Source organism: Globicephala melas, chromosome 7 (assembly GCF_963455315.2).
Source record: "Globicephala melas chromosome 7, mGloMel1.2, whole genome shotgun sequence".
NCBI lineage: Eukaryota > Metazoa > Chordata > Mammalia > Artiodactyla > Delphinidae > Globicephala > Globicephala melas.
This window is the reverse complement of record NC_083320.1, coordinates 7,640,025-7,663,053: the sequence shown is the minus strand read 5'-3', so window position 1 is coordinate 7,663,053 and position 23,029 is coordinate 7,640,025. Positions and strand designations below refer to the sequence as shown.

At 44.1% G+C, this 23,029-nt stretch overlaps 1 protein-coding gene across 2 annotated transcripts in view; it reads left to right on the top strand.

The window, feature by feature from the left end:
* Positions 1-23,029, top strand: part of DIS3L2 (DIS3 like 3'-5' exoribonuclease 2) — a 373,784-nt gene that overhangs the window by 226,911 nt on the left and 123,844 nt on the right. For both annotated transcript variants that reach the window (XM_060301735.2, XM_030872348.3), the window contains exon 10: positions 361-440. In XM_060301735.2, coding sequence (XP_060157718.1) covers positions 361-440 — 80 coding nt within the window. The remainder of the gene's footprint in view (positions 1-360; positions 441-23,029) is intronic.

Sequence of the window (23,029 nt, the reverse complement as noted above, 5' to 3'; positions counted from 1 at the left end):
GAGAGTAATTTGCCAAAGGGACTTGCCCCTCTTGTCAGGAAACTTCTTGGGAAGCCCCATTCATGGAAGCCGCCTCGCTTCCACCCGCTCACACCTGTTCTAACTCAGGATCAAGGAGAAGTAGGGGCCAGTCAGCAGAGAGAAAGAGAAAGACACTCAGAGACAGTACGGAGCCTTGTTATCTTCCCCCAGTTTGCATTTTATTAAAGATCCCCTGTTAGAGAGACAAGAGGGAAGTTACTCTCCACTTTGTCTACCGTTTATACACTTGCAAAAGAACCGTTCTTTAAAGCTGTACTACAGTGGGGTAAAGTTTCTGTTATTTGTGGCCTCACTAATTATGTCTTCAATCTTCCCTAGAAAAGACTGTGTCTTCACCATCGACCCATCAACTGCCCGAGACCTCGATGACGCCCTCTCCTGCAAGCCCGTCGCTGACGGTAGGATGGAATCTTCTCTCCCCCTCTAGGTGGCAGGCAGCGGGCACCCCTGTGTGGCCAGCCTGGCTGCCCGGGTACTCCCTGAACTTGCCCTAGGCCCCTGAGCCTACACAGCATGTGACCTAGAGATTGTGCTCCTGCCCAACTTCAGTGAGCGTGAGAATAAGAAACGTCCTCTTGCTAGGACCCTTCTCGGGCCTCAGGAGGGACAGCAGTGAGGGCAGAACTAATTTCAGGCCCGGCCCTGCAGGAGGCTCCAGTGAGGGCATAATGTGTTAAAGAAGGCCCCTAAGCTCTGCCTCGGAGAAGCACAGAGTTTTTTTTACCTGAATTGAATGACACACGGGGGTGATTCAAGGGGTGCTGTCCAAAGTCGTGCTCAGCAGAGGTGGCAGGAACGCCTCCCCTGAGGAAGCCCCTCATGGCCCGAGCTGGAGAAGCTTGCTCTGCCCCGCGCAGGTCTTCATCTGTCCAGCGAATTGCGGAAGGCAGCTGTTAGAGGCTCCTGAAACATTCTTCTGGGATGGAGCCAGGAAGGAGAAAGTGGGATTTGATGCCACTGGTCTTTGAAAACTATCATGGGGGAGGGGGAGATGTGTGAGGTGTGAGAAGAGCAAACCCTAGCCATGCCCTTCCTAATGCCCCTCCAGATGAGCCGCTTAGAGTCTGCAGCTGCCTCCTGCCCCTCGCCAGGGTGGGGTCTGGTGACTCCTGTGGCTTTAGTTATTCTCCGATATGGCTTTGGCACTAACGTGGCCTTTGATGGCTTGCCCATGATGGTATGCAATCTTGCGGCTTCAGTCTCCTGCACAGTGTCGGTGGCCCAGTGGCCTGGTCTTGGCAAACACTGCAGAAATGTTCACATATTCCATTAATGCAAAACTTCATGGGCTCAGCATGTTGTCTCTTCTCCATAAAAGACAGTGAGGCTCAGTAGATACAAAGCTGAGAGACAGAAAACATCACTGCCCAGAAATGCTTTCATCTTCTTTTAGTGAGTCTTCCTTGAAACTGTGGGCAATGGTGCTCAGTGTTTTCAACTAAAGAAAATTGAAAGGAAGATAAAGCATAAAGAGAGAAAAGTTCCCATGGAAATTTCAGAGGAATTATATATTTTTTAAATCTAAACTTTAAGCAGCCTACTTAAAAAAGCAAATACTACGTTGGTTTCTTATATCCTGAGCAATCTTTGCTGCATGGAAAGGCTTGGGCATATCACTCTCACATCCACTTCTCTGAGTCCCAGTTGAAAAGTGCCCCCCCACCCCCGGCAGAAAGCCAGGTGCCACTGGACCTCGCTTCCTGTATTTCCTTTCTCTCCAGCTTCATAGCCCTGCTCTGTTTGTAGCCTAATGCTTGGAAACAGTTGCTTCATTTATTTTGGCCACGTCTATAGTCGTTAATGGTGGAAGGGTAGGCCTAATCCCTGTTACCCCATCTCAGCCGGCTCACATGATATCCCCCTTGCAGGGGCACCAGGGAACAGGCACGTGTCTTGCCCCACTCACCCCGCACGCTACGTGTCGTGTCTAGGGTACCAGGTTACCAGCAGAGGCTTCGTGTAGGGAAAAGGTGGAGCAGGAAGGATTGACTGGGGACAAGTTGTACATGTTTATAAATTTCCAACCGAAGAATATGCTTTGTCAGACAGTCGAAAACCAATTGTTTTCAATGTGCTGTTCAGGGAGAGCATTCATAATGAGGGAAATCATTTAGCAGCGCAAGATGAAGGAAAAGGAGAGGAAGTAGAGGCAGAGAAATGAGTCAGAGAAACATTATAATTGTTTAGAGATGTAAGTAGAAGAAACTAAACTGGAGGTGGTGGCATTATTATTCATGGGGGTGGGGAGGACAGCTGTGAAAAAGGGGTAATGACAGAAAAGAATCAGTGGAAATGGATTTGGAGTTGAGGGAGGGGAATCCAAGACGGGGCAAAAGTTTCAACCTGGATGGCGAGGAGATGGAATCGACAAGTTAGAAATGGGGAAATGAGGAGGACCAGCTGGTTTCGGAGAGAGCATGTCTGCATGGAGCTGTCTGTCTGATGATGTGTGTTTATATAAGCTGCTGCAGATGCTCTGCAGAGGAGGCTAAATGCATGCAGTCCATCTAATCATATACAGAGAGCCATGAAGAAGAGTAGATAACTCAGCAAAATGCAAACAGTGATTTTATTAGGATGACGGGTTCATAAGGGATTTTTCTCTTTTCCCTAGTTTCCAAATTTTTATAATGTGGTAAAAATAGCTTCATAATGAAAAAATTTTGTAATAAAAAAAAATTATGAGGTGCCAGAAATCACAGGCTGCCCAGTAGCCGCCGCACCAGGTGATCAGATACCTCCCGTCTGCTTAGTTATTCTTGCATTCCAGGGGAGTAATTAACATCTGGTCGTTTGGCAGGGCAGCAGAAAAGGGACCCGGCAGAGCAGTCGGCGAGGAGTCGGGCAGTCGAGCGTTTTTACGGTGGCACTTCTACAGTTGGCCTTTGTGACAGCTGTTTCCGCCAAGGCCATTTACCCAGGGAGAGGAAAAGTGAAAGTCAGTTCCAGTTTGGATTGGGGTGAGGCTGGCTGAGTTCAGGCTCTGGTAGTTACCAGTTCATGTCAGTTTTTGCTTAGAGGAAAAAAAGTTTAATGTTTCAAAAAGCAAATAATGTTTTCTGGGCATATTTACATCATCTATAACCATTTTTATTTAAAGAAAATATAAAGGTTAAACTTTCCGTTGGTCCCATTGAAATCATCTGAATGACTCTTCTGTGAAGATAAAACGCACAGACAGAAGTAACTTACTTAGTCCTTACTCTGTCTTTCTGTCGAGTTCAGATGAACCCCCAGGACTTGTTACCAGTATCTCCTCTAGGTGCGAGATTTAGACATTACGGTCTGCAGGTGAATTCTGCAGAAACACAGTGACACCTGCTCCCCAGTAGGTCATGTTTAGGTTGGAAGGCTGAGGAGGGGGTGCCCTCTACCCTTGAGGAATCTCAGCTTTGGAAGAGATTCTACCAGTCATCTAGCCCGGTAATTTTTCACCTCTTACAGCCTGTAAACACACTTGAGGGCAACATTCCCGTGAGCATTAACCAGCCCGCTAACTTTAACATGGAGTCTTTCACTTTAGCTCGAGGAGATATTTAATAATGTAAGTGAGTAAGACTGGTTATAATGATAACCCAGAACCTAAAGACAGTAAATCACACACTCCAGTGTTTGATTACTGTAACAGGCCTTTGCAACACACCTCACAGTTGACCTCACCGCTCAAGTGTGGGAGCGCCACAGTTGTCACATCACCCTCTGGTTTTCAGATTACCTCCACAGCATCTACTTACTGAATATCCAGGCTGCACTTTAACTCTCTACCTTACAGGCAGCCCATCTGGCCTTAAGATTGCGTGACTGTCAGGAAATCCTTCCCTGTAATGATCTGAAATACCACTGTCTTCCTGTAATTTTCCACTCGTTGGTCCCATGCATGCCCCTTGGGAGCCTATAGAATAAGTCTCGTCTCTCCTGTGACAACGCCTCAGATACTAGATAATGGCTGTCATGTATATCTGAGTTACAGCTCCCCAGTTAAGCATGCTGTATATTTTTCTATGTCCTGTAGCATATTAAATTTGAGCCCGTTTCCCATGTCACGGTGTTACTTCTGCCTTTATGAGCTCTGAGGTAAATGGCTGCCTGTATCCAGACTTCTCCTCCCTGGCTGCCAGGCCACGGTGACTCTCTCCCAGCCACTTCCAGCCACCTGTTCTGTTCAATTAAACCTGCATTATTGCTTTGCTCTAGTCTCTGAGAGAGGAAATTATCAGTCAGACAAGTCAGGACCTTTATTCAGCTTTTAGTTGATTCAGGCTCCCAACAGATCCTACAGGAAATTGATGTTCCCTGCTTCTCTGGCGTCTTGTTTCTCTAATGTTTTGTTCTGTAATGAGTGCTCTGCCATTGAACATGGCAGGGTTATCCTAGCCAGACCTTAGAAATGAAGGATTGGAGAAAGGGGGAGTGGGGACTGACTGCTAATGGGTTTGGCGTTTCTTTGGGGGGTGATGAAAATGTTCTGAAATTACTAGCTCAGAGTTATACAGCTCTGTGAGTATACTGAAAACCACTGGGGGAAAATGAGTGAATGGATGAATGAACTAAGAATAAATAAACAAATCCATTCATCCTTGAGGCTTTTTGGAAATTGGAATTTACACCTTAACGATAACTTAGCGGAAGTCCTGATGGATTGCCTGGGCTGGATACCCAGAGTCGTATCCCTCTTACCCGTCTCTCCTCCTTGCTGCCTTCACCTCTGAACCACGAAAATCCCACCCAAGGAGCGCACCCCTGTGCTCAGCCACCTGCTCGTCTTTCCCACCCCCACAGGGGGCAGCCATCTGACTCAAAGAAAGAGGGATGTGTCCTACTGTCCAGGTATGAGAAAGTGCTCAGGTCATCATCCAGCCTGAGGGACCTCGGGAATGCACACTACCTGCCCTGCTGTAGGGGGCGCCAGACTTCCTGCTGGTTTGCCTCTTGTCTGGCTTTCCCTTTCCCTTCCCTGAGGAGGATGGACTAGGCAGCTCTGTTCCTGGGAGCCCTTCTCACTTAGGAAATAGGAACAAGAGACTAGGAGAAAGTCTGTACGAATTTCACAGAATTCCTAAACTCTGGACTTCCCCGTATGGTTATATGTGTCACCTGCTGAGAGTTCTTGTCACGAGTGATCTTCTTTGGAGGCAGTGAGGAAGTAGGAGCTGGAAAGACTGTGCTCCCCTGGCTTAGGCTGGAGAGCCTGAGCAATAGAATGGATGGTAGTAATTTTAATGAGCAAAGAGCAGAGACGAAGGCTCTGGATCTGCTACTGGGAAGGAAGAGAGCATGGGTGGGCGTCCTGGAGCTTACGAGTACAAGGTTCCAGCACATCGCAGCAGCCGGGCCACACCCTCTTCCTGGGCTCTGTTCTCACCTCTGGGAAGATCTTACCCCACCAGGCATTCACTGCAGCCCCTTTATGTTTCCCTTTGGTTTGGCTTCCTCCTCTCACAAACTTAAGTCTCCATCCTGTAAGACCTTCCTCAGCCCCCTACAGCCTCAGGAGTGTTCACACCTTCCTTTGTCCATCAGGACACCTTGAAGAGCAGTCTGCTTGCTGCGGCTCCTTTCCTGCTTCCCATTTATTTCTTACTCCCTCTGCTATGTGGCTTCAGAAAGTTCAGTGCGCAGGTTGTCCCTGACTTCAATTCAGCAAACATGTGTGCAGTGTTTGGCTTTTCATCTACTCTGCTTTGGACTTAGGGGGCTCTACTTCCTCTTTTTTTTTTTTTTTTTTTTTGGTGGTACGCGGGCCTCTCACTGCTGTGGCCTCTCCCGTTGCGGAGCACAGGCTCCGGACGCGCAGGCTCAGCGGCCATGGCTCACGGGCCCAGCCGCTCTGCGGCATGTGGGATCTTCCCGGACCGGGGCACGAACCCGTGTCCCCGGCATCGGCAGGCGGACTCTCAACCACTGCGCCACCAGGGAAGCCTCTCTACTTGCTCTTAGTTGTAGTTTTTGGACTACTTTTCTCTAGTTGCCTTCTTTAACTCTTCTTCTCTGCTCCCTCGCTTCATGGGAGTCTCCAGTCCCCTTGCTTCCGTGCTTTTCAGCCTTTGCGCTCTGTTCCCTTTGCCTGCATTGCTCTTTCCCTGGAGAGCCGTGTGGCTGAGTGGAGATCAGGTGGGTCGCTCTCTCAGTAAGGCCTTCCCTAGTCACTCTGCCTCTAATTTCTTCCCCTCCCACCCACTCTCCACCATCCTTGCTTTACTTTTTTCCTCATCACTCATCACCCACTGACGTGCTATTGACTATCTTGTTTCTTATCTATTCTCCCACCGTACACCCCCTGGCAGTGTGAGGCTCAGAGCAGGCGCTCAGTGAGTCTCTGGTGGTATTCACAGGCTGCCGAGAGGAGAGGGGGTTCCCAGGCAGAGGGAAGAGTGTGTGCAAAGTCCCAGGACGCCAGATACATGGTATTTTGGAGGGAACCACACAGAACTTGAAATATCTGGACCGTGAGGTTCAAGTGGGGTGGTAATCGTAGATAAAGCAGGGAGGAGATCATGAATTCTTTTGTAGGCCCTGCTAGAAAGTTTAGACTTCATGGAGAGCGGGTGTGGGGGGACGGACTGCAGTATTTAAACCTCAGCTTGAAGAATAAACAGGGGTGAGCCACACAGTGGGGAGGAAGAATAAGGGAACAGAGTGTGTGTTGGCCCTGTGCTACAAAGACTTCGGCACCAAAAGGAACCGGAAGTCAACGTGACTGCACCACGACAGAGTGGGAGGAGCCTGTGCCGTAAGGCCGGAAAGGGGCACGCAGGCTCCCTTTCGGAGTGGGAGTCTTATCTTGAGTGTAATGGGAAGCAAAGAGCTTTAAGCAGGAGAGAGTCAGGATCCAACTTGCCGGTGGGAGAGATCTGTGTGGCGGCAGTGAGGAGTCTGGACTGAGTGCGGTGTTAAGATGGTCTGAGTTCTGAGAGGCAGCAAGTGCCCCAACCAAGGCAGAGGCCGAGGAGCCGGAACTGGAGGGAGGCACGAGCCAGGACAGGAAATCGGGGCAGCACTTGGGGTCCGGGCCGCTGCAGGAGCCTCGTAACTGCTCTCTCGTGTCGGCCTTTTCTTCCCACGGATCGAAGCCAAGGCAGTCCTTGTAAAATGTCGATCTGATGAGGTCATTCCCCCGCTCCAGTCCCTCCAAGACTTCTCGTCCTGCTGAGGATAAACACCCAAGTCCTTCCTGGGATGTACTGCTGTCTCGTTTGTTTGTTTGTTTGTTTTTTCTAATCTTCCTACTGCGGTCTCTAACTGCCTCTCCAACCTTGTTCCCCACAGTCCCTGTCTCACCCGCCCTCCTCCAGCCAACGTGGCCGTGGTGTTGTCCTCCAGACATGCCAGACAGCTCCTGTCTCAACACTTTTGTACTTTCTCTTCCCTCTGTCCGGATCCCCCTTCTCCCAGATCCCTCACTACTCTAAGTTCTACTCAGATGTCATCTCAAGGAGGCCCTTCCTGACCACCCTATTGCCACAGTCTTCTCCCCACCCCACCACCCCCTGCTTCTCGATTCCCTTTAAGGTACTCTTGTGGGTCTGTCCTCCTGGATGGTAAGCTTTACGAGAGAAGGGATGTCCTTTTGTTCACTGTTGAACCCTCAGTGCCCAGCACACTGTGTGTTACATAGTTGACACACGTGGAAATGTTTGTTGAATGAGTGAATAAGTTTGTAAACTTTTGATATTGGCAGTAGGAGAAGAATCTAGAATTTCATCTAAGTTTCTGGCTTGGGCAGTAGGCAGAACATAATGGCATTCAATAGGAAATATTGAGGAGAGCTGGTTTTGGGGGGAAGGTGGTGCATTCAGAGATAAGCACATGTTGGGTTTGCAGTCCCTGAGAATCATCCAGCTAGAAATACGAAGGGGACAAGTCAAAGGAGTTAGGGCTAGAAGTGGAGATTTGGGAGTCATCAGTACATGGGCCTGGGAGAGGTGGCCCAGGAGAAGTCACAGACTGAGAAGAGGACTCCGCTGGGCCCCTGGGAAGATGTGGAAAATAACCGAGAGGTGAGGCCAGGGAGCCTGGAGGCGAAGGAGAGAGAGGGGAGAGGGGGCAGGCAGAGCAGGCTAAATGCAGAAAAGCCACAAAGGCTGTAGGAGAGTCAGGTAAGAGAGAACTGGGAAGTCTTTGGGTTTGGCAACCAGGAGATCATTGATGACCTTGAGAGACTAGTGTCAGTGGCTTTGAGGAGGGGAAGCCAGACTGCAGGTGGTGGAGAAGGGAGTGGAAAACAGGAATGGAGGTGGCTTTCCATAAGAAGCTTGGCTATGAAACCTATGAGTGGCAGGGAGGACAGGACAGCTTGGAGAAGGAGAAGTTGAAAATATAGGAGTGAGAGGAGCTGACGATTTTGCAAGGTCTTGAAGAAGAAGGTGGGAGTGAATTCAGAGTATAAGTGGAAAGTGAGGCCAAGACATGGAGGGTAAACACCTCTTCCCTTGAGGCAGAGAAGCAAGACGTAGGGAATGGGCCGCTGCTGAGTATTAACCCTGGATAATACCCACTTCAGCTGTGAGAGGAAGCGGCCCTCCTGCTGAGGGCAGATGGGGAAGGGGCTGTGTACGGGGAGCAGGGGATAGTGAAAGGGCTTGGATGGGGGAGCTGACCAGAAACCGATCATACAAGGCCTTCCCAAACACTGTTGATGTGTGCTGAGTTGGAATACTACCAAGCCTGGGTGATTTTCTTTAGCCTTCTAGGTGTGGGAGCAGAAGTTGCAATGATACAAATTTGGGGGTTTGCTGAGAGGGAGAACATGGTGGGCACCAGGACAAGGATGCTGGGACCTTGCTTCCCCTCTCAACCTGTTTCTTCTCCGTCCCCTACTTTTATAAAGACGTCATCACCTACCACCTAGTCAACCAAAGTTTTTTTTTAAAAAAGGGAATCCTGGGGCTTCCCTGGTGGCGCAGTGGTTGAGAGTCCGCCTGCTGATGCAGGGGACACGGGTTCGTGCCCCGGTCCGGGAAGATCCCACATGCTGTGGAGCAGCTGGGCCGTGAGCCATGGCCGCTGAGCCTGCGCGTCCGGAGCCTGTGCTCTGCAACAGGAGAGGCCACAACAGTGAGAGGCCCGCGTACCGAAAAAAAAAAAAGGAATCCTGGAGCTTCCCTGGTGGTGCAGTGGTTGAGAGTCCGCCTGCCGATGCAGGGGACACAGGTTCGTACCCCGGTCCGGGAAGATCCCACATGCCGCGGAGCGGCTGGGCCCGTGAGCTATGGCCGCTGAGCCTGCGCGTCCGGAGCCTGTGTTCCGCAACGGGAGAGGCCACAACAGTGAGAGGCCCGCGTACTGCAAAAAAAAAAAAGGGAATCCTGGAATCACATTTGATTCCTCTTCCTCTCAGCGCTGTTGTCATGGCCTTGTCAATAATCTCCCCTCCCCTGCTGTGCACCCTCTACCTTGCTACCCAGATAGTTTTCTTTTTTTTTTTTTTGTGGTACGTGGGCCTCTCACCGTTGTGGCCTCTCCCGTTGCAGAGCACAGGCTCCGGACGCGCAGGCTCAGCGGCCATGGCTCACGGGTCCAGCCGCTCCGTGGCATGTGGGATCCTCCCGGACCGGGACACGAACCCGTGTCCCCTGCATCGACAGACTCTCAACCACTGCGCCACCAGGGAAGCCCAGTTTTCTTTTATGTACACATGAAGACCAGATCATGTCACTTTTCTGCTTGAAAATCTTCTCGTACCTACAGGATGGTCCACATTTCTTAGCAGAGCTTTGTTATCAAAGTCCTTTAAGATTAGTTCCCCAGCCCCCTCTTCCACCTTCCCCACCTCCCAATGCCACTTCGACCAACACGCAGACACACACAGACACACAGACACACAGACACACAGACACACACACACACACACACACACACACCCCCCACACACACACACACACACACACACACACCGCACGCGCCCCTAATGGTGTCTGGCCACTCTAGGCTTTGCATATCCAGTTCACTCTACCCTGCCTCCCAGCCTCTGCCTGCCCTTTGCCCTTCAGTTAGAATGCCTGGCCTCCCTTCCTACTTCTGTGTCAGAATTTCGTTCAACAGCAAGATGAAACCTCTGCGGAGCTTTCCTTTCCTCTTGGCAGAATGAACCGTTCCTATCCTATCAGCATATTTTCTTCATGTGTCTAATGCAGCAGTAAATATCATTGCTTGTGGATTTAATTCACCTTTTTGCTTGTTTCCTAAAAGCAGGGCAGTCCTTGGACATCTCTATATCCTGAGTGTCATGCATGGTACCCTGCATTTGAAAATCGCTTGATCTAATCGGTCTAACCAGGCATCTTGTTACAAACTTTTAGCGTTTCACTCCTTTTTCTGTTTCTTACCTTGCCCTTTTTATTTCCACCGTGCTTCGACCCTTAAGTTTGTGGGTTGTTTATGGGCTTTTATGCTGACCTATAAGCTTACACCACATGCCCTCCTACAATGTCTACTTCTTTAGAATTAGGTGTACCTTTCCCTCATCACAATCATGGTTTTCAGTCCATCTCCTCATGTCTCAGTGATACTGTAAGATAACTGAATGATATATTATGATCATGACATCTGGTCCTGCAGCTCTGTGAGTTGGCATATCTGAGGCTCACTTCTTCCCCATTATTTTCTTTCATGAGTCTCTTCTATAGCCTGCAGTACTCTTCTCACTGCATACCTACAGGCTTCCACAGCAAGTTGTTTATTGGTTTTATTTGTCATTTTTATTGTCGTTTTTATCCGTCTCCCTCCTGTCTGTATCCTTGCCATTTCCAAATTCAGTGAGTGCTAATTTTCTGATAAAATTTACTTATTGAATAAACCTTAACATGGTAGTGAAGGACAATAACAACAACAACAAAAAAAAACAATTTATGATGTAAAAGCCAGAACTTTTCTTCCTTTAATTATTTTGGCAAACAGGCTTGCTAGTTAAGAAAAGGCTTTTTAACAACCAAGTACATCTTCGATTGCAATACGGTCATCTGTTAGTTTAGAGAAATAGAAAAGTTGGTATTACAAAAATCCAAGTATTCCTTTGTTAGCAGATAGATCTTAATTAATAGCATGTTGAGACATCGGAAATTGAAAAAGTTTGTTTTTTATTACCCTCTGTTGGAAGTGTTTGGAGGTTAGATTGGTATAGGGAGGTAATGCCAAGGTAATTCCAGAATGTAGAAATCAGGTGACATTTTGAGACTGGAAGTCAACTTTTTCAAAAATTTCATTTAATTTTATTTTATTGAAGTATAGTTGATTTATAATGTCATATTAGCTTTAGGTGTGCAGCACAGTGATTCAGTTATACATGTGTGTGTGTGTGTGTGTGTGTGTGTGTGTGTGTGTGTGTGTGTGTGTATGTATATTCTTTTTCAGATTATTTTACCTTATAGGTTATTACAAAATATTGAGTACAGGTCCCTGTTGGTTATCTATTTTATATATAGTAGTATGTATGTGTTACTCCCAACTTCCTAATTTATCCCTCCCCCTCCTTTCCCCTTTGGTAACCATAAGTTTGTTTTCTTTGTCTGTGGGTCTATTTCTGTTTTTTAAATATGTTCATTTGTATCTTTTTTTTTTTTTTTTTTGGTTCCACATATAAGTGATATCATATGATATTTGTCTTTCTCTGTCTGGCTTACTTCACTTAGTATGATAATCTCTCTCTAGGTCCATCCATGTTGCTGCAAATGGCATTATTTCATTTCTTTTTCATGGCTGAATAATATTCCATTGTATATATGTACTACATCTTCTTTATCTGTTCATCTGTTTGTGGATATTTAGGTTGCTTCCGTGTCTTGGCTGTTGAAAATAGTGCTGCAGTGAACACTGGGATGCATATATCTTTCTGAATTATAGTTTAAGACTGGAAATCAACTTTACATGTTATCTGTAGAATTTCCTCTTGCCTGGAGATCTGTAAAACATCAGGTAGAATTTGCTATTTTAGTTTGTATAAGGCTGAAACAGAATGTATGGTAGTGGTTTTAATCTCTTTAGAGTCACAGTCTCTCCTCAGGAAAAAATGCACAAATGTGTATATACACTATATTTTGCATAGGGCTTACATTTCCAGTAATATCATAGAATGGATAGCCTGAAGAACTCTTCTTCAATAAAACTCTTTAAAATGATTCATCTTTTAGAAATGTATGGCTGAGCTGGCAAGAAAGGTCTTGCCAGCCCTTGGAAGCCAGGAATGAAACAAGAGCAGATAACCAAAGAAAGAGGTATGTGCCAAAGCAGCTAATGGTATCTTCTAATGTCTAGTGACCCAGAAAGTTTGCTCAGGACCTGAATTAATACTACCTGCATGGCCCATAAAATTCCAAGCCAAGTATCTAGTTTAAAGTGGCACCAAATGGACAATGTTTCTAGAAACCAGTCAGAATCATAAGCATATCCTTCCCAGAAGAATTAACTCTTAACCAAAGCCTTAAAGATTTGCCAAAGATAAAAGTTCTAGTAAAAGTAAACATACAGAAAAGTTATGAAACATGCAAGGGTGCAGCTAAAGCAATACTTAGAGGAAATTTTCTAGCTTTGAGTGCTTATAATAAAAAGGGAGAAAGTTTAAAAAATTGAGCCTATAAAGATTAGCTTCACAAAATGTTCAGAGATAAGGGGAAGGGAGAAGATGACTTGCTACAAGAACATAATTGTGGGTACAAGTACTGAATCAAATTATGAGCATTATCTATTATAACTGTAGCAGTAGAAGCTCCCTCTACTCACCAAAGAAACACACAAGACAAATAACCAAACTCTGTAATGCCTTTCATGCATGTCATAGTAAAACACATAATTCATTTACTTGAATAACAAAAATTCCTGTTTCCACTTTTGGCCCTGCCAAAATGTAAATCTTAAAAAGTGGAAACAAAATATCAAACATTGCTCTTAGATCTCATTTTCATTTTTATAGTATTAGAGTGCTATTGTCAAATTAAGGTCTTTTTCAAAAAATCATCAATGTTTGAAAAACATTTGGCATGTTAATTCTGTTATAACCGAATTGGGAATATATAAAGATACACTTTTTAATATTCAGTTTCTGTGTTATTTTGTATTTTATATCATATATGTTACAGTGTTCATGTTCCATAAGTGTTTCAAATATCTTTTAAATAATAATAGAAATACAGTAAATAACTTCCAAAGTGGTAGAGAGCACAGGACATATAAAAAGCACATATTAAAGTACCAAAAAATAATTAATAAGCACATCAAATTTAACTCTGCAGTTAAAAAACAAAGACTGTTAGACTGGAGAAATCTAGCTATATGCTGTTTATAACCACACACTTAAAACATGAAGACGCAAAGATTAAATGTAAAAAGGTGGGAAAAGCTATACCAGTAATGTACTAAGCAAAAGAAAGCTAGTATATTTTTTATAATGTCTGACAAATAGCTTTTAAGATAGAAAACATTACTAAATGTATAGAGAGTCTCTAAATGATAATTAGAAGGATCAATTCATCAGAAAAGGTAGTGTCTACACATATTACCAAGTGCTATAGTTTCAAAATATATATTAAAACAACAGTTGACAAAAATATGGGGAGAGATTGATAAATTCATCATCATAGTGGGTTAATTTAATATGCCTTTCCCAGGAAATGATAGTTCAAACAGACCAGAAATTCAGTAAAACTACAGAAAATTTGAACAGCACGGTTAGCAAGCTAGCTCTAATAACCAATAACTAAGTATAATACCCAGAAATGAAGATTACACAGTGTTCTCAAGTGTTTCTCAAGAGAAAACATATACAAAAATTGACTTTGTATTAAAGCATTAAGCATATTTCAAAAAGTCATTGGTATCATACAGGTCATGTTCTTGGGTCACAATACAGTTAAATGAGAATAAGTGCACAGACATTTTTAACTTAAGAAAAATTCAGTATGTTTAGAAATCTTAAATACCTTCTGTTACCCTCTCCCAGATTAGTGGCCAGATGAATGGCCTAAATCAGAATATACTTGATGTCATGTTTCCTTAATGCTTGAAGGTTGAGTGAGTTACCTATTTCCTCATGGCTGAGTTTACCTCTGTCATTGCCTTGCACACGAAATACCCCCTTACATAGGACTTTGGGTTTCTACCCCTGCTTCTTTCCTCATACTACCCAGGAGTACCTAACTCTGAAATATGATCCATGTTGACCTACAGGCTATTCACCAGAGAGCCAAGAATGGTTGAAAGCCTTTATTACAAAGATACCATCAAAAAGGAAACTACCTTGTCTAATAAAAGAAACTCAGATTACCAGAGATTAGCAGTAGAGGAATGATTCCCGGGTGGGGAGGACAGCTGGACCACATGGATAGTCTCCATTTGGACATCCCCTTCCTCCTTACTAACCATGACTCCCTCTGCCCACTGACCTGGGTGCCGAGAGGACTTGTCATCACTTTGGTCCAAGTATGGTGCCCATAATCCTTTGCTTATTAGTACCTCAAGCACAACTGAGACTAGACTTTTGAACAGGACTTTACTTAAACCTTAGAGGGTAGCAAAAGGAAGAGCAACGGAGAGTAACAAAGCATCAAGAAGTGTCCTGCTTTCCACTGCTCCCAGATCCAGGCCCACCTAGGTTCTGACCTGTCCCCACACTGAGCATCACCTGGGCGCCCGCACCTCAACGTCTGCCCTTCAGAATTCTAGAGCTAAGAGCTTCTGGAAAGACACCTTGGCCTCCTTCTTTCACTTCGCACTTCCCATCTGAGGACTTGCCCCTTCCCAGAAAGAGTAACATTAGGAAGGTTCATTTCCTTTAGAGAAGCATATGCCTATGTCTCACCCTGCAAGCCCCAGCACGAGAATTGTCTTGCCAGTGCACTACAGTGGCAGTATAATTGCTGCACACTAACAGAAGCCAGAGATCATTTGGTTATACATCTAGTAGGAGACCTAGTCTGCTCCTCTCCTGCCACATACATAGCACTGGCCCCTGAGGTGACTTAAAGCATTACATCACTTTGTGCTCTGCACCACTTCTAACCTTGCACAGGGTATTTTATTGCAAAGGACTCTTTGCAATCCTTAACTCAGGTGGGACCCCACCTTATACCCCATGCCCACACAAACTACCTATTGACCAGGGATAGAAAGACTGAATCCTAGGCTCTTGTCACTTAGGTCATTGGGTGGGGAAATAGGCTTTACAATCCAGAGTCTTACTTTAAGCACCATGGGGAGAGCATCACGGCCCTTTGCTATATGGACCTGCTGGAATTCCATTTCTGTCCTGCCTTGAAGGAGGGCCAAGGGGACAGATACATGTACAGAGATGTAAATCCTGTATGTCTCCTGTTCTCCCGAGACCCTCAGGAGGCAGCCTAGCGCTTGCCTGCCCTTTTTGTACTGGACCACTCCTTTCAACCATTCTTCTCACCTTGAGTTGTCTTCCTCAGCTTTCTAGCTACTGGTCTTGCAGTTGATCTCTCGTGTCAGGCCTTCTCTAGCCTTTCGGAATTTGACTTCATCTCAGACTCAGTACCTTAATTTAAACCCCCAGATTCAGCTCCTCATATTCTCTTAGCCCATTGGTTATGCTTTTCCCCGTTTCGTTCACTTCAACAAACTGAACCCTGAAGTACCGTGTTTCAAAGGGATGGCCTTCCTAAATATCGAATACTATACTGTAAGAGGCAACTCACACTTATTCAATAATTAGGAAAATTTAATCTGTTAACTGTTAGAAATATATGCCCACATGTAGGTTAAAAATAAGATTTATGGGAATTCCCTGGTAGTCCAGTGGTTAGGACTCGGTTGTCTCACTGCCAGGGCCCCGAGTTCGATCCCTGGTCGGGGAAGTAAGATCCTGCAAGCCATGTAGTGTGGGCAAAACAAGAAAACAAGCAAAAAACAAAAAAGCAAAACAAAAAAAACTATGTGCAACATTTAATTTAATCAAAAATTAAATTGTTTTAAAAATCTGTTCCTTGTATTCTAGAAGAGAACCCCTGATAACTCTAACATAGATTTTTTTTTTTTTTTTTTGCGGTACCTGGGCCTCTCACTGCTGTGGCCTCTCCCGTTGCGGAGCACAGGCTCCGGACACGCAGGCTCAGTGGCCATGGCTCACGGGCCCAGCCGCTCCGCGGCATGTGGGATCTTCCCAGACCGGGGCATGAACCCGCGTCCCCCGCATCGGCAGGTGGACTCTCAACCACTGCGCCACCAGGGAAGCCCCTCTAACATAGATTTTGAAAAAGAAAAATTCCACTTCAGGGCCGTTTTCTACTTGGATACATTTCTGGGTTTTGTCTCTGACATCTTTATGATGCCTGGTGCTTCGAATACTATTCCTCCTACACTCCTGTGTAAAATCATTTCTAATCCTGGTTTTGAAACACTGATGTTTCCTCTTGCAGTCGCTTATGTCAGAGGGCATTCTGACCTCAGGCAAATACCAGGCAACCCAAGTACTTGATCTCAGACAAATCCTATTTTCATAGCCTGGCCCTTGATAATGAACCTGGGAAGAGAAATGGAGAATTCTGTAGAACCATCAGCTCATAAGGAGGTGCATGTCTTCTCCATTCATCTGGGGCATTGGTGAGTGAACAGTTTTAACTGTCCTTGTTGTATGGTCATTTTTTACTGAATCGTACCTTGACTCAAAAAATCCAAGTAACTGAACAGTCATGCGAAGCCTCTGGCATCGAAATGGGCTTCTGGGATGCTTGCCAATGAGTTCCTGTTTTGAGGACACAGAATCGAAATGGAAAGATTAAGTGGAGACACAGCCCCACCCCTCTAAGTCTTATTCCTATGTTCCATTCAAATCTTGCTAGCCTGATTCCTGTGGGGTCTGGGCTTTGGAAATTCTCTTTTTTTCATGGATGTCTCAGTGCACCTTGTTAAACCAAATTTGGACTATGGCCTGGTCATCTGCTTCCAGCTCTGCTGATTGGTTCCAGTTTCCTTGCTTATTAAAGCCAAGATAATCTGGCACCCACCACTCAGGCATCCTCAAGTATCTGGCACCAAGGTAAACCTGGAAGCCAGCTAAGAAGCCTCAGTGATCCAACACACTCATTGCGTGATGAGAGGCAGTTGTGGTCCCAGAAAGAGCACTGGAATAGGAGCAGAGCTGGGTTCTTGTCTCATGTTTGCCTCTACTGCATCATGTAAGTTTGGGCATGTCTGTGATTTCTCTGAAAATCTCTTTCCCCAGCTATATATGTGTTTGGACTAGACAGTTTCTCAGGTGTCTGGCAGTTCCAAAATACTGAGTATATGAAAAGCTAAGGGAGCAAAGCTCCATTTGTGCCTATTGTTGCAAAAACACAACCTAGCTTTAAAGGTATTAGCAATAAATGCCTAAAGTTGCATATGCTCCTGATGCTTTTCCACAAAAGTAGATAGTGTGACAACAAAATAAGAAGAGCACAGCCCATATTCTGGAGGTAAGAATTAACCTCTCTAGGCCTCACATTTCCCACCCTGTAAAACAGGGATAATAACGGCTAATTTTAAATTGCCTGGAAGATTAAATGAGATAATTCTTGGTACTTAGAACTGGGCCAGACAAAAAGTAAGTGCTCACTGAAAATTATTATTAATATAAAAATGGAAAGATTAAAATTGATATGGAATTTTAGTAAGCTTATGCTGAAATGATAAATATTTAATTGCTGTTCAAAAGTCAAAGTGGGAACAGAATAGAGAATCGAGAAATGGACCCACACGTGTATGATCACCTGGTTTCCAACAAAGGTGTCACTGCAGTGTAGTAAGGAAAGGAGGGGTTTGTCACTGGTGCTGGATCAATTGAATATCCATATGGAAAAAAAACATGAACTTTGACTCCTACTTCACGCCATACATAGAAATCAGTTGCATGTGGCTCATAGTGTGAAAGGTAAAACATTAATACTTCCAGAAGTGTTAACACTTCTCTAGAACATAACATAGAAAAATAAACTCATGACCTTAGCAAAGATTTCTTAAGTGGGACACAAAAAGCATTAACCTTAAAGGAAAAGAGTGATAAATTATATTTCATTAAATTTAAGAACTGTTCATCGAAAGACACCATTAAGATAGTGAAAAGGCAAGTCATAGAGAAAGAGAAGATATTTGTTTTATATATATATATATCTCCAGCAAAAGACTCTTATTGAGAATATGTAGAGCTGAACAAGCACTTTACTAAAGAAGATAGCCAACTGCCAAAAACATATGAAAAATGCTTAATATCATTAGTCCACAGGGAAAATGGAAATTAAAACCACAGTAAGATATTGCTATGTTCCTATAAGAATAGCTAAAAAATTTTTAAATTGACAATACCAAATGTAGTGGGGATATGGAGCAATTAGAACTCTCATACACTGACTAAGGGAAAAGTCAGGTACATCTACTTTGAAAAACTGTTGTACAGTATGTAATAGAGCTGAATAGATTCATACTCCATGACCCAGCAGTTTCATTCTTAGATAAATACCCAACAGAAAGGAGTACATATGTAGAAGAATGCTCATAACAGCATTATTCATAATAGGGAAAACTAAAAACAACCCAAGTCTCTATCAACAACAAAATGGATAAATTGTGCTATACTCTTACAATGGAATACTCCACAGCAATGGTACAGAGTAAATTCAGACACAACATGGATGAATCTCAAAAACACATTGAGCAGGCTTCCCTGGTGGCGCACTGGTTGGGAGTCTGCCTGCCGATGCAGGGGACACGGGTTCGTGCCCCGGTCTGGGAAGATCCCACGTGCCGCGGAGCGGCTGGGCCCGTGAGCCATGGCCGCTGAGCCTGTGCGTCCGGAGCCTGTGCTCCGCAACGGGAGAGGCCACAATAGTGAGAGGCCTGCGTACCACAAAAAAAAAAAACACATTGAGCAAAAGAAGCCAGATACACACACACAAAATACATACTGTACTAATCCATTTATGTAAAGTGCAAAGAGAGGCAGAACTGACCTATGGTTATAGATTACAGAGGTCAGAAAAAGCAGTTATCTTTGGTGAGTATAGAGACTGAGGAGGCACAAGAGAAGCTTCTGGAATTCTGATTATGTTCTATTTCTTGAACTGGTGGGAGAGGGGGGTGTTCACTTTATAAAAATTCACTGAACTGCATGCTTAAGGTTTGTATACTTTATGTATTTTATGCCTCAATAAAAAAGTTTATTTTAAAGAGCGAAGGAGTACCCCAAAAGTGGAAACAACCCAAATGTCTATGAAATATATTCAGCCATGGAAGGAAATGAAGTACTGATGCAGGCTACAACATGAAGGACCTGGAAAACATTATGCTAGGTGAAAGACAATCACAAAAGACTGTACACGTATCATAAGATTCCATTCAAATGAGGTGTCCAGAATAGACACATCTACACAGACAGAAAATAGATTAGTGGTTGCCTGTGGTTAGGAAGGTTGGGGAGAAATAGGGAGTGACTACAGACAGATATGGAGTTTCTCTTAGGGTGATGAAATGTTCTAAAATTGATTATGGTGTTGGTTGTGCAGCTCTGAATACACTAAAAACCATTGGATTGTACACTTTGAGTGAATTGTATATGAATGAAATCTCAAGCTGCTATGAAACCAAAAGCCAAGGGATACTGATAACTGTGGAATGATAAAAACCCCATAGGAGAAGGCTGTACCGTGTGGCCCTATGGCATGATAGTTAAGAACACTGATACGGGAGTCCAACAGTGCTCTAATCCTAGCTCTGATGTTTACTGTGTGACATCGGGCAAATTGTCTAACCTCTCTGAGCCTGAATGTTTTCATCTGTAAAATATGAATATTAATAGTACCTACTCCATAAAACTTATGTGAAGCTGATTCATTTAATCAAGAAATAGTTGAATATCTTCCATTTGCCAGGTCTAATCAGTGATAACTGTTGTTATAATTGGCCAGGAGGTTTTGCATCTGAAGAGTCTTTACTCCATTTTAGTGATGGAGGTGACAAGTAGATTTGAGAGTGTGTCCTGAGGACACACTCTTTGCCCTACTGTGCCACACCAGCATCTATTGCAAAATGCAAAAGAAATGTTCATTTTAGTGCCACTAAGTTATTAATATTGAATTATATACTGCTATTAAGAAAAGGAAGTATGTAATACATTTATAGAGGATTTCCATCCAGAAGTACTAAAACTATGAACAATTGATGATTAAAGGATTGGCATTTAGTTACCTAGAAAATTTAGCAGTTCAGGATATTTTATATGAAAACTGAGTCATAACCGCAATTGATACATGGATAATTTAAAAATAGAAAGTGACCATTTGTTACAGGAGTGTGTGACAGGGTTTTTATTTCGGTGAATATGTGTTGTTCCCATACACGGTCTTAAAATGTGTGTTCTGCAAAGTCACCGTATAATCCTTTTTAAATGTTACATTGAGAGTGCTCATAGCCTACAGGAGTTGAGAAAGAAGCAATTATAAGTTAGTCAAGTACCTGGCACTAAGGGGCAGGCACATCCCATAAAGTAAGGGTTAAGAGCTTAGTTTTGGGAGTCTGACCTGCCTGGGCCTCAGTTTCCTCATCTGTAGAAAGAAATCTGTGTCATAGTATTGGGAGCATAGAGTGAATTAACACAGATGAAGTGCTCTAACAAGCAGGCAGTTGGTACGCTATTGTTGTGGGAGAACCAGTATGGTGGATTCATATCATGAATGTGCATAAGTTATGGATATAATTTTTGCTTAACTTTTGTGAAGCTTTAGGGAATTAGAAAAGTTTCTCCTTAATGCAAAGAGATTAATTAATGAAACTGAGTAATTAGATCCCAAAAGAGCTGATTAGGTATGGTGAAAAAATAACAAACCCAAACAGACTTGCCCAGAATGAGAGAAAAGCCACTAAGGGGTTTTGTCACCAGGATATAAAGCTTTTAGAAGCTTTTACATCTCAGAATTCAAGGTAACTATGAAAGTTGCTTTAATTTTAGCTGAAAGGGAGTTTGGGATTGGATTAAGCAGTTGTTCATAAGTTAACATTTTGTGAATAGGCATTTAAATACGCATAGATGTTTCTATTTGAAAACTGTACACCTCTTTTAAATTTGGCTTTTAAGAGTCTAGTAATTGTTTTGTTAATAGAGAGGCTTTTTAAAAATAGAGAAATCCACAGTTGAGTGTGAAAACATGCTGAAATTTGGTTTTCAAACTTACATCTTTGGGAAGCCAGTCTGCTGGAATCCTGCAAGCCTCGCTGCGCTCCTGCAGGCAAGAGAAATAGGTTCCTCATGGTGACCATACGCACTGAACCTCTAAAGTGGTGGCAGAAGCCTCAGGCTGCTACAAACTGGAGTCACATTTCTGACATGGAAATAGTGGTTTCCTATTCAGCAGACGTGGGGTATGACCAGTTCCTGCTACTTCATTTACTGAGCTCACCTTCATAGAACTTGCCTGCAAAGTGTTGAGCTGCCGTTATCCTCCGGGACAGGTGGCCGATGAGCTGCTACCTGCTCTTTGCTGCCTACTGCCTGGGGTGGCCAGTGGTGCTTTTCTCTTGCTGTGTGGTGGGGCATCAGGGATAGGGTGGGTGCTGAGGGGGAACACAGCACTTTGTTGGTGTTTCTTTATTTTAAAAAACCCAAAACAGTGAAACAAGTAACCCATTTATGATATAAAAATTAGAATTTATATATAAGCAGAAAGAGAAAGTTACAATCCTACCACTCAGAGAAGACCATTGTTACCAGCTTGATATATTTCTTTCCAGTCATTTTTAAGCCAGTTTACATTTTTTATTTTATACTTTTTATCTTTATTCCTTTCTGCAGCCTTTGAAAGCTGGAAACATTACAAATGTGTATGATGTAGAAAGGAACAGTCCCCATATCCTCAGCCTCCAGAGATCATCACTGGGGACATTTTAATTCTGTTCTTCGTAAGTGGTGACCCTCTCCTGCCTCTGTTGGCTTGTCTTTCTTTTAAAACTTGTAGCTAGTTTTTACTTAACTGGATTTTTACTTTTTCAACTTTTTTCTTTCCTGACTTCAACCTCTACAAACCTTTTTTTTTTAAATTTTTGGATAGAGAATGTTGAACATGCACAAAAACAGACAGAACAGTATAATGAAACCCCTTGTTTCCCTCTTGCAGCCCCGTCAACCCTGAAGCCATGGCCAGTCCACCCCAGTCACATCCCACGTACCCCACGCCCCACTCCCAGCCCTTACGTGGACCTGCTAACTTCGTAACTGCCTTCGAAGGTCCTTCTCGGCCCTTCTGACTTCACTCTCTTTTGGCAATGAGGAAGGATCAAACGCCTGCCCTCCTGCACTCAGAACTTCTCATGAGCCGGTGCTCGGCTCCCTGTCGCAGGTCTGACCGGCTGACCTGGGCTTTCCCCGCTCCTGGAAGTTCCCAGACGTTGGGTGTGCCAGCCTCACATGTTCAGCTCCTCATTCCTTTCCTGTTAATGAAGGAGGCCATCGCTCAAATCATTTGGAAGGGGAAAAGTGGAATTTACTACCTGGGTGTTCCTCTTCCATGCTGTTCATATAAATTTAAACTTAGATTCCTGAGAATTAGATTGAACATGACAAAAATTGCTGTGTGGGCAGTTTAGTTGAGTACTTGCAGATTGATAGAGCCCTTTGTAATAATGAAGGAAAAAGGTTCTCTAAGCTGCTTGGTTCCAGAAGGTGAGGTCACCAGTTAAGGAGTTTGTAACTAACGCTCCTCATTAACCCTTTGCTGGGTGGCAAAAAGAAAATACAAAAAAAAAACCAGTCCACAGGCTCTTCAAATCCTGGCCTCAGGAGAACCTAAGAAATCATCTTGTACAACCCCCTTCTCAAGCCTGGGGACCTTACAATGCATTCAGATTTACTTGTCCCAGAATTTTTTACATTGACCCCTTTTAAGCTTTTGAAATATTCTCAAACCATCACCACGTCATGGCCATGGACTTCTGCCATGGCTTGCTGTACCAGTGGTCAACTTTTGCATTTGATTACATAACCAAATACCACACAGAACTGGAAGACATCAGA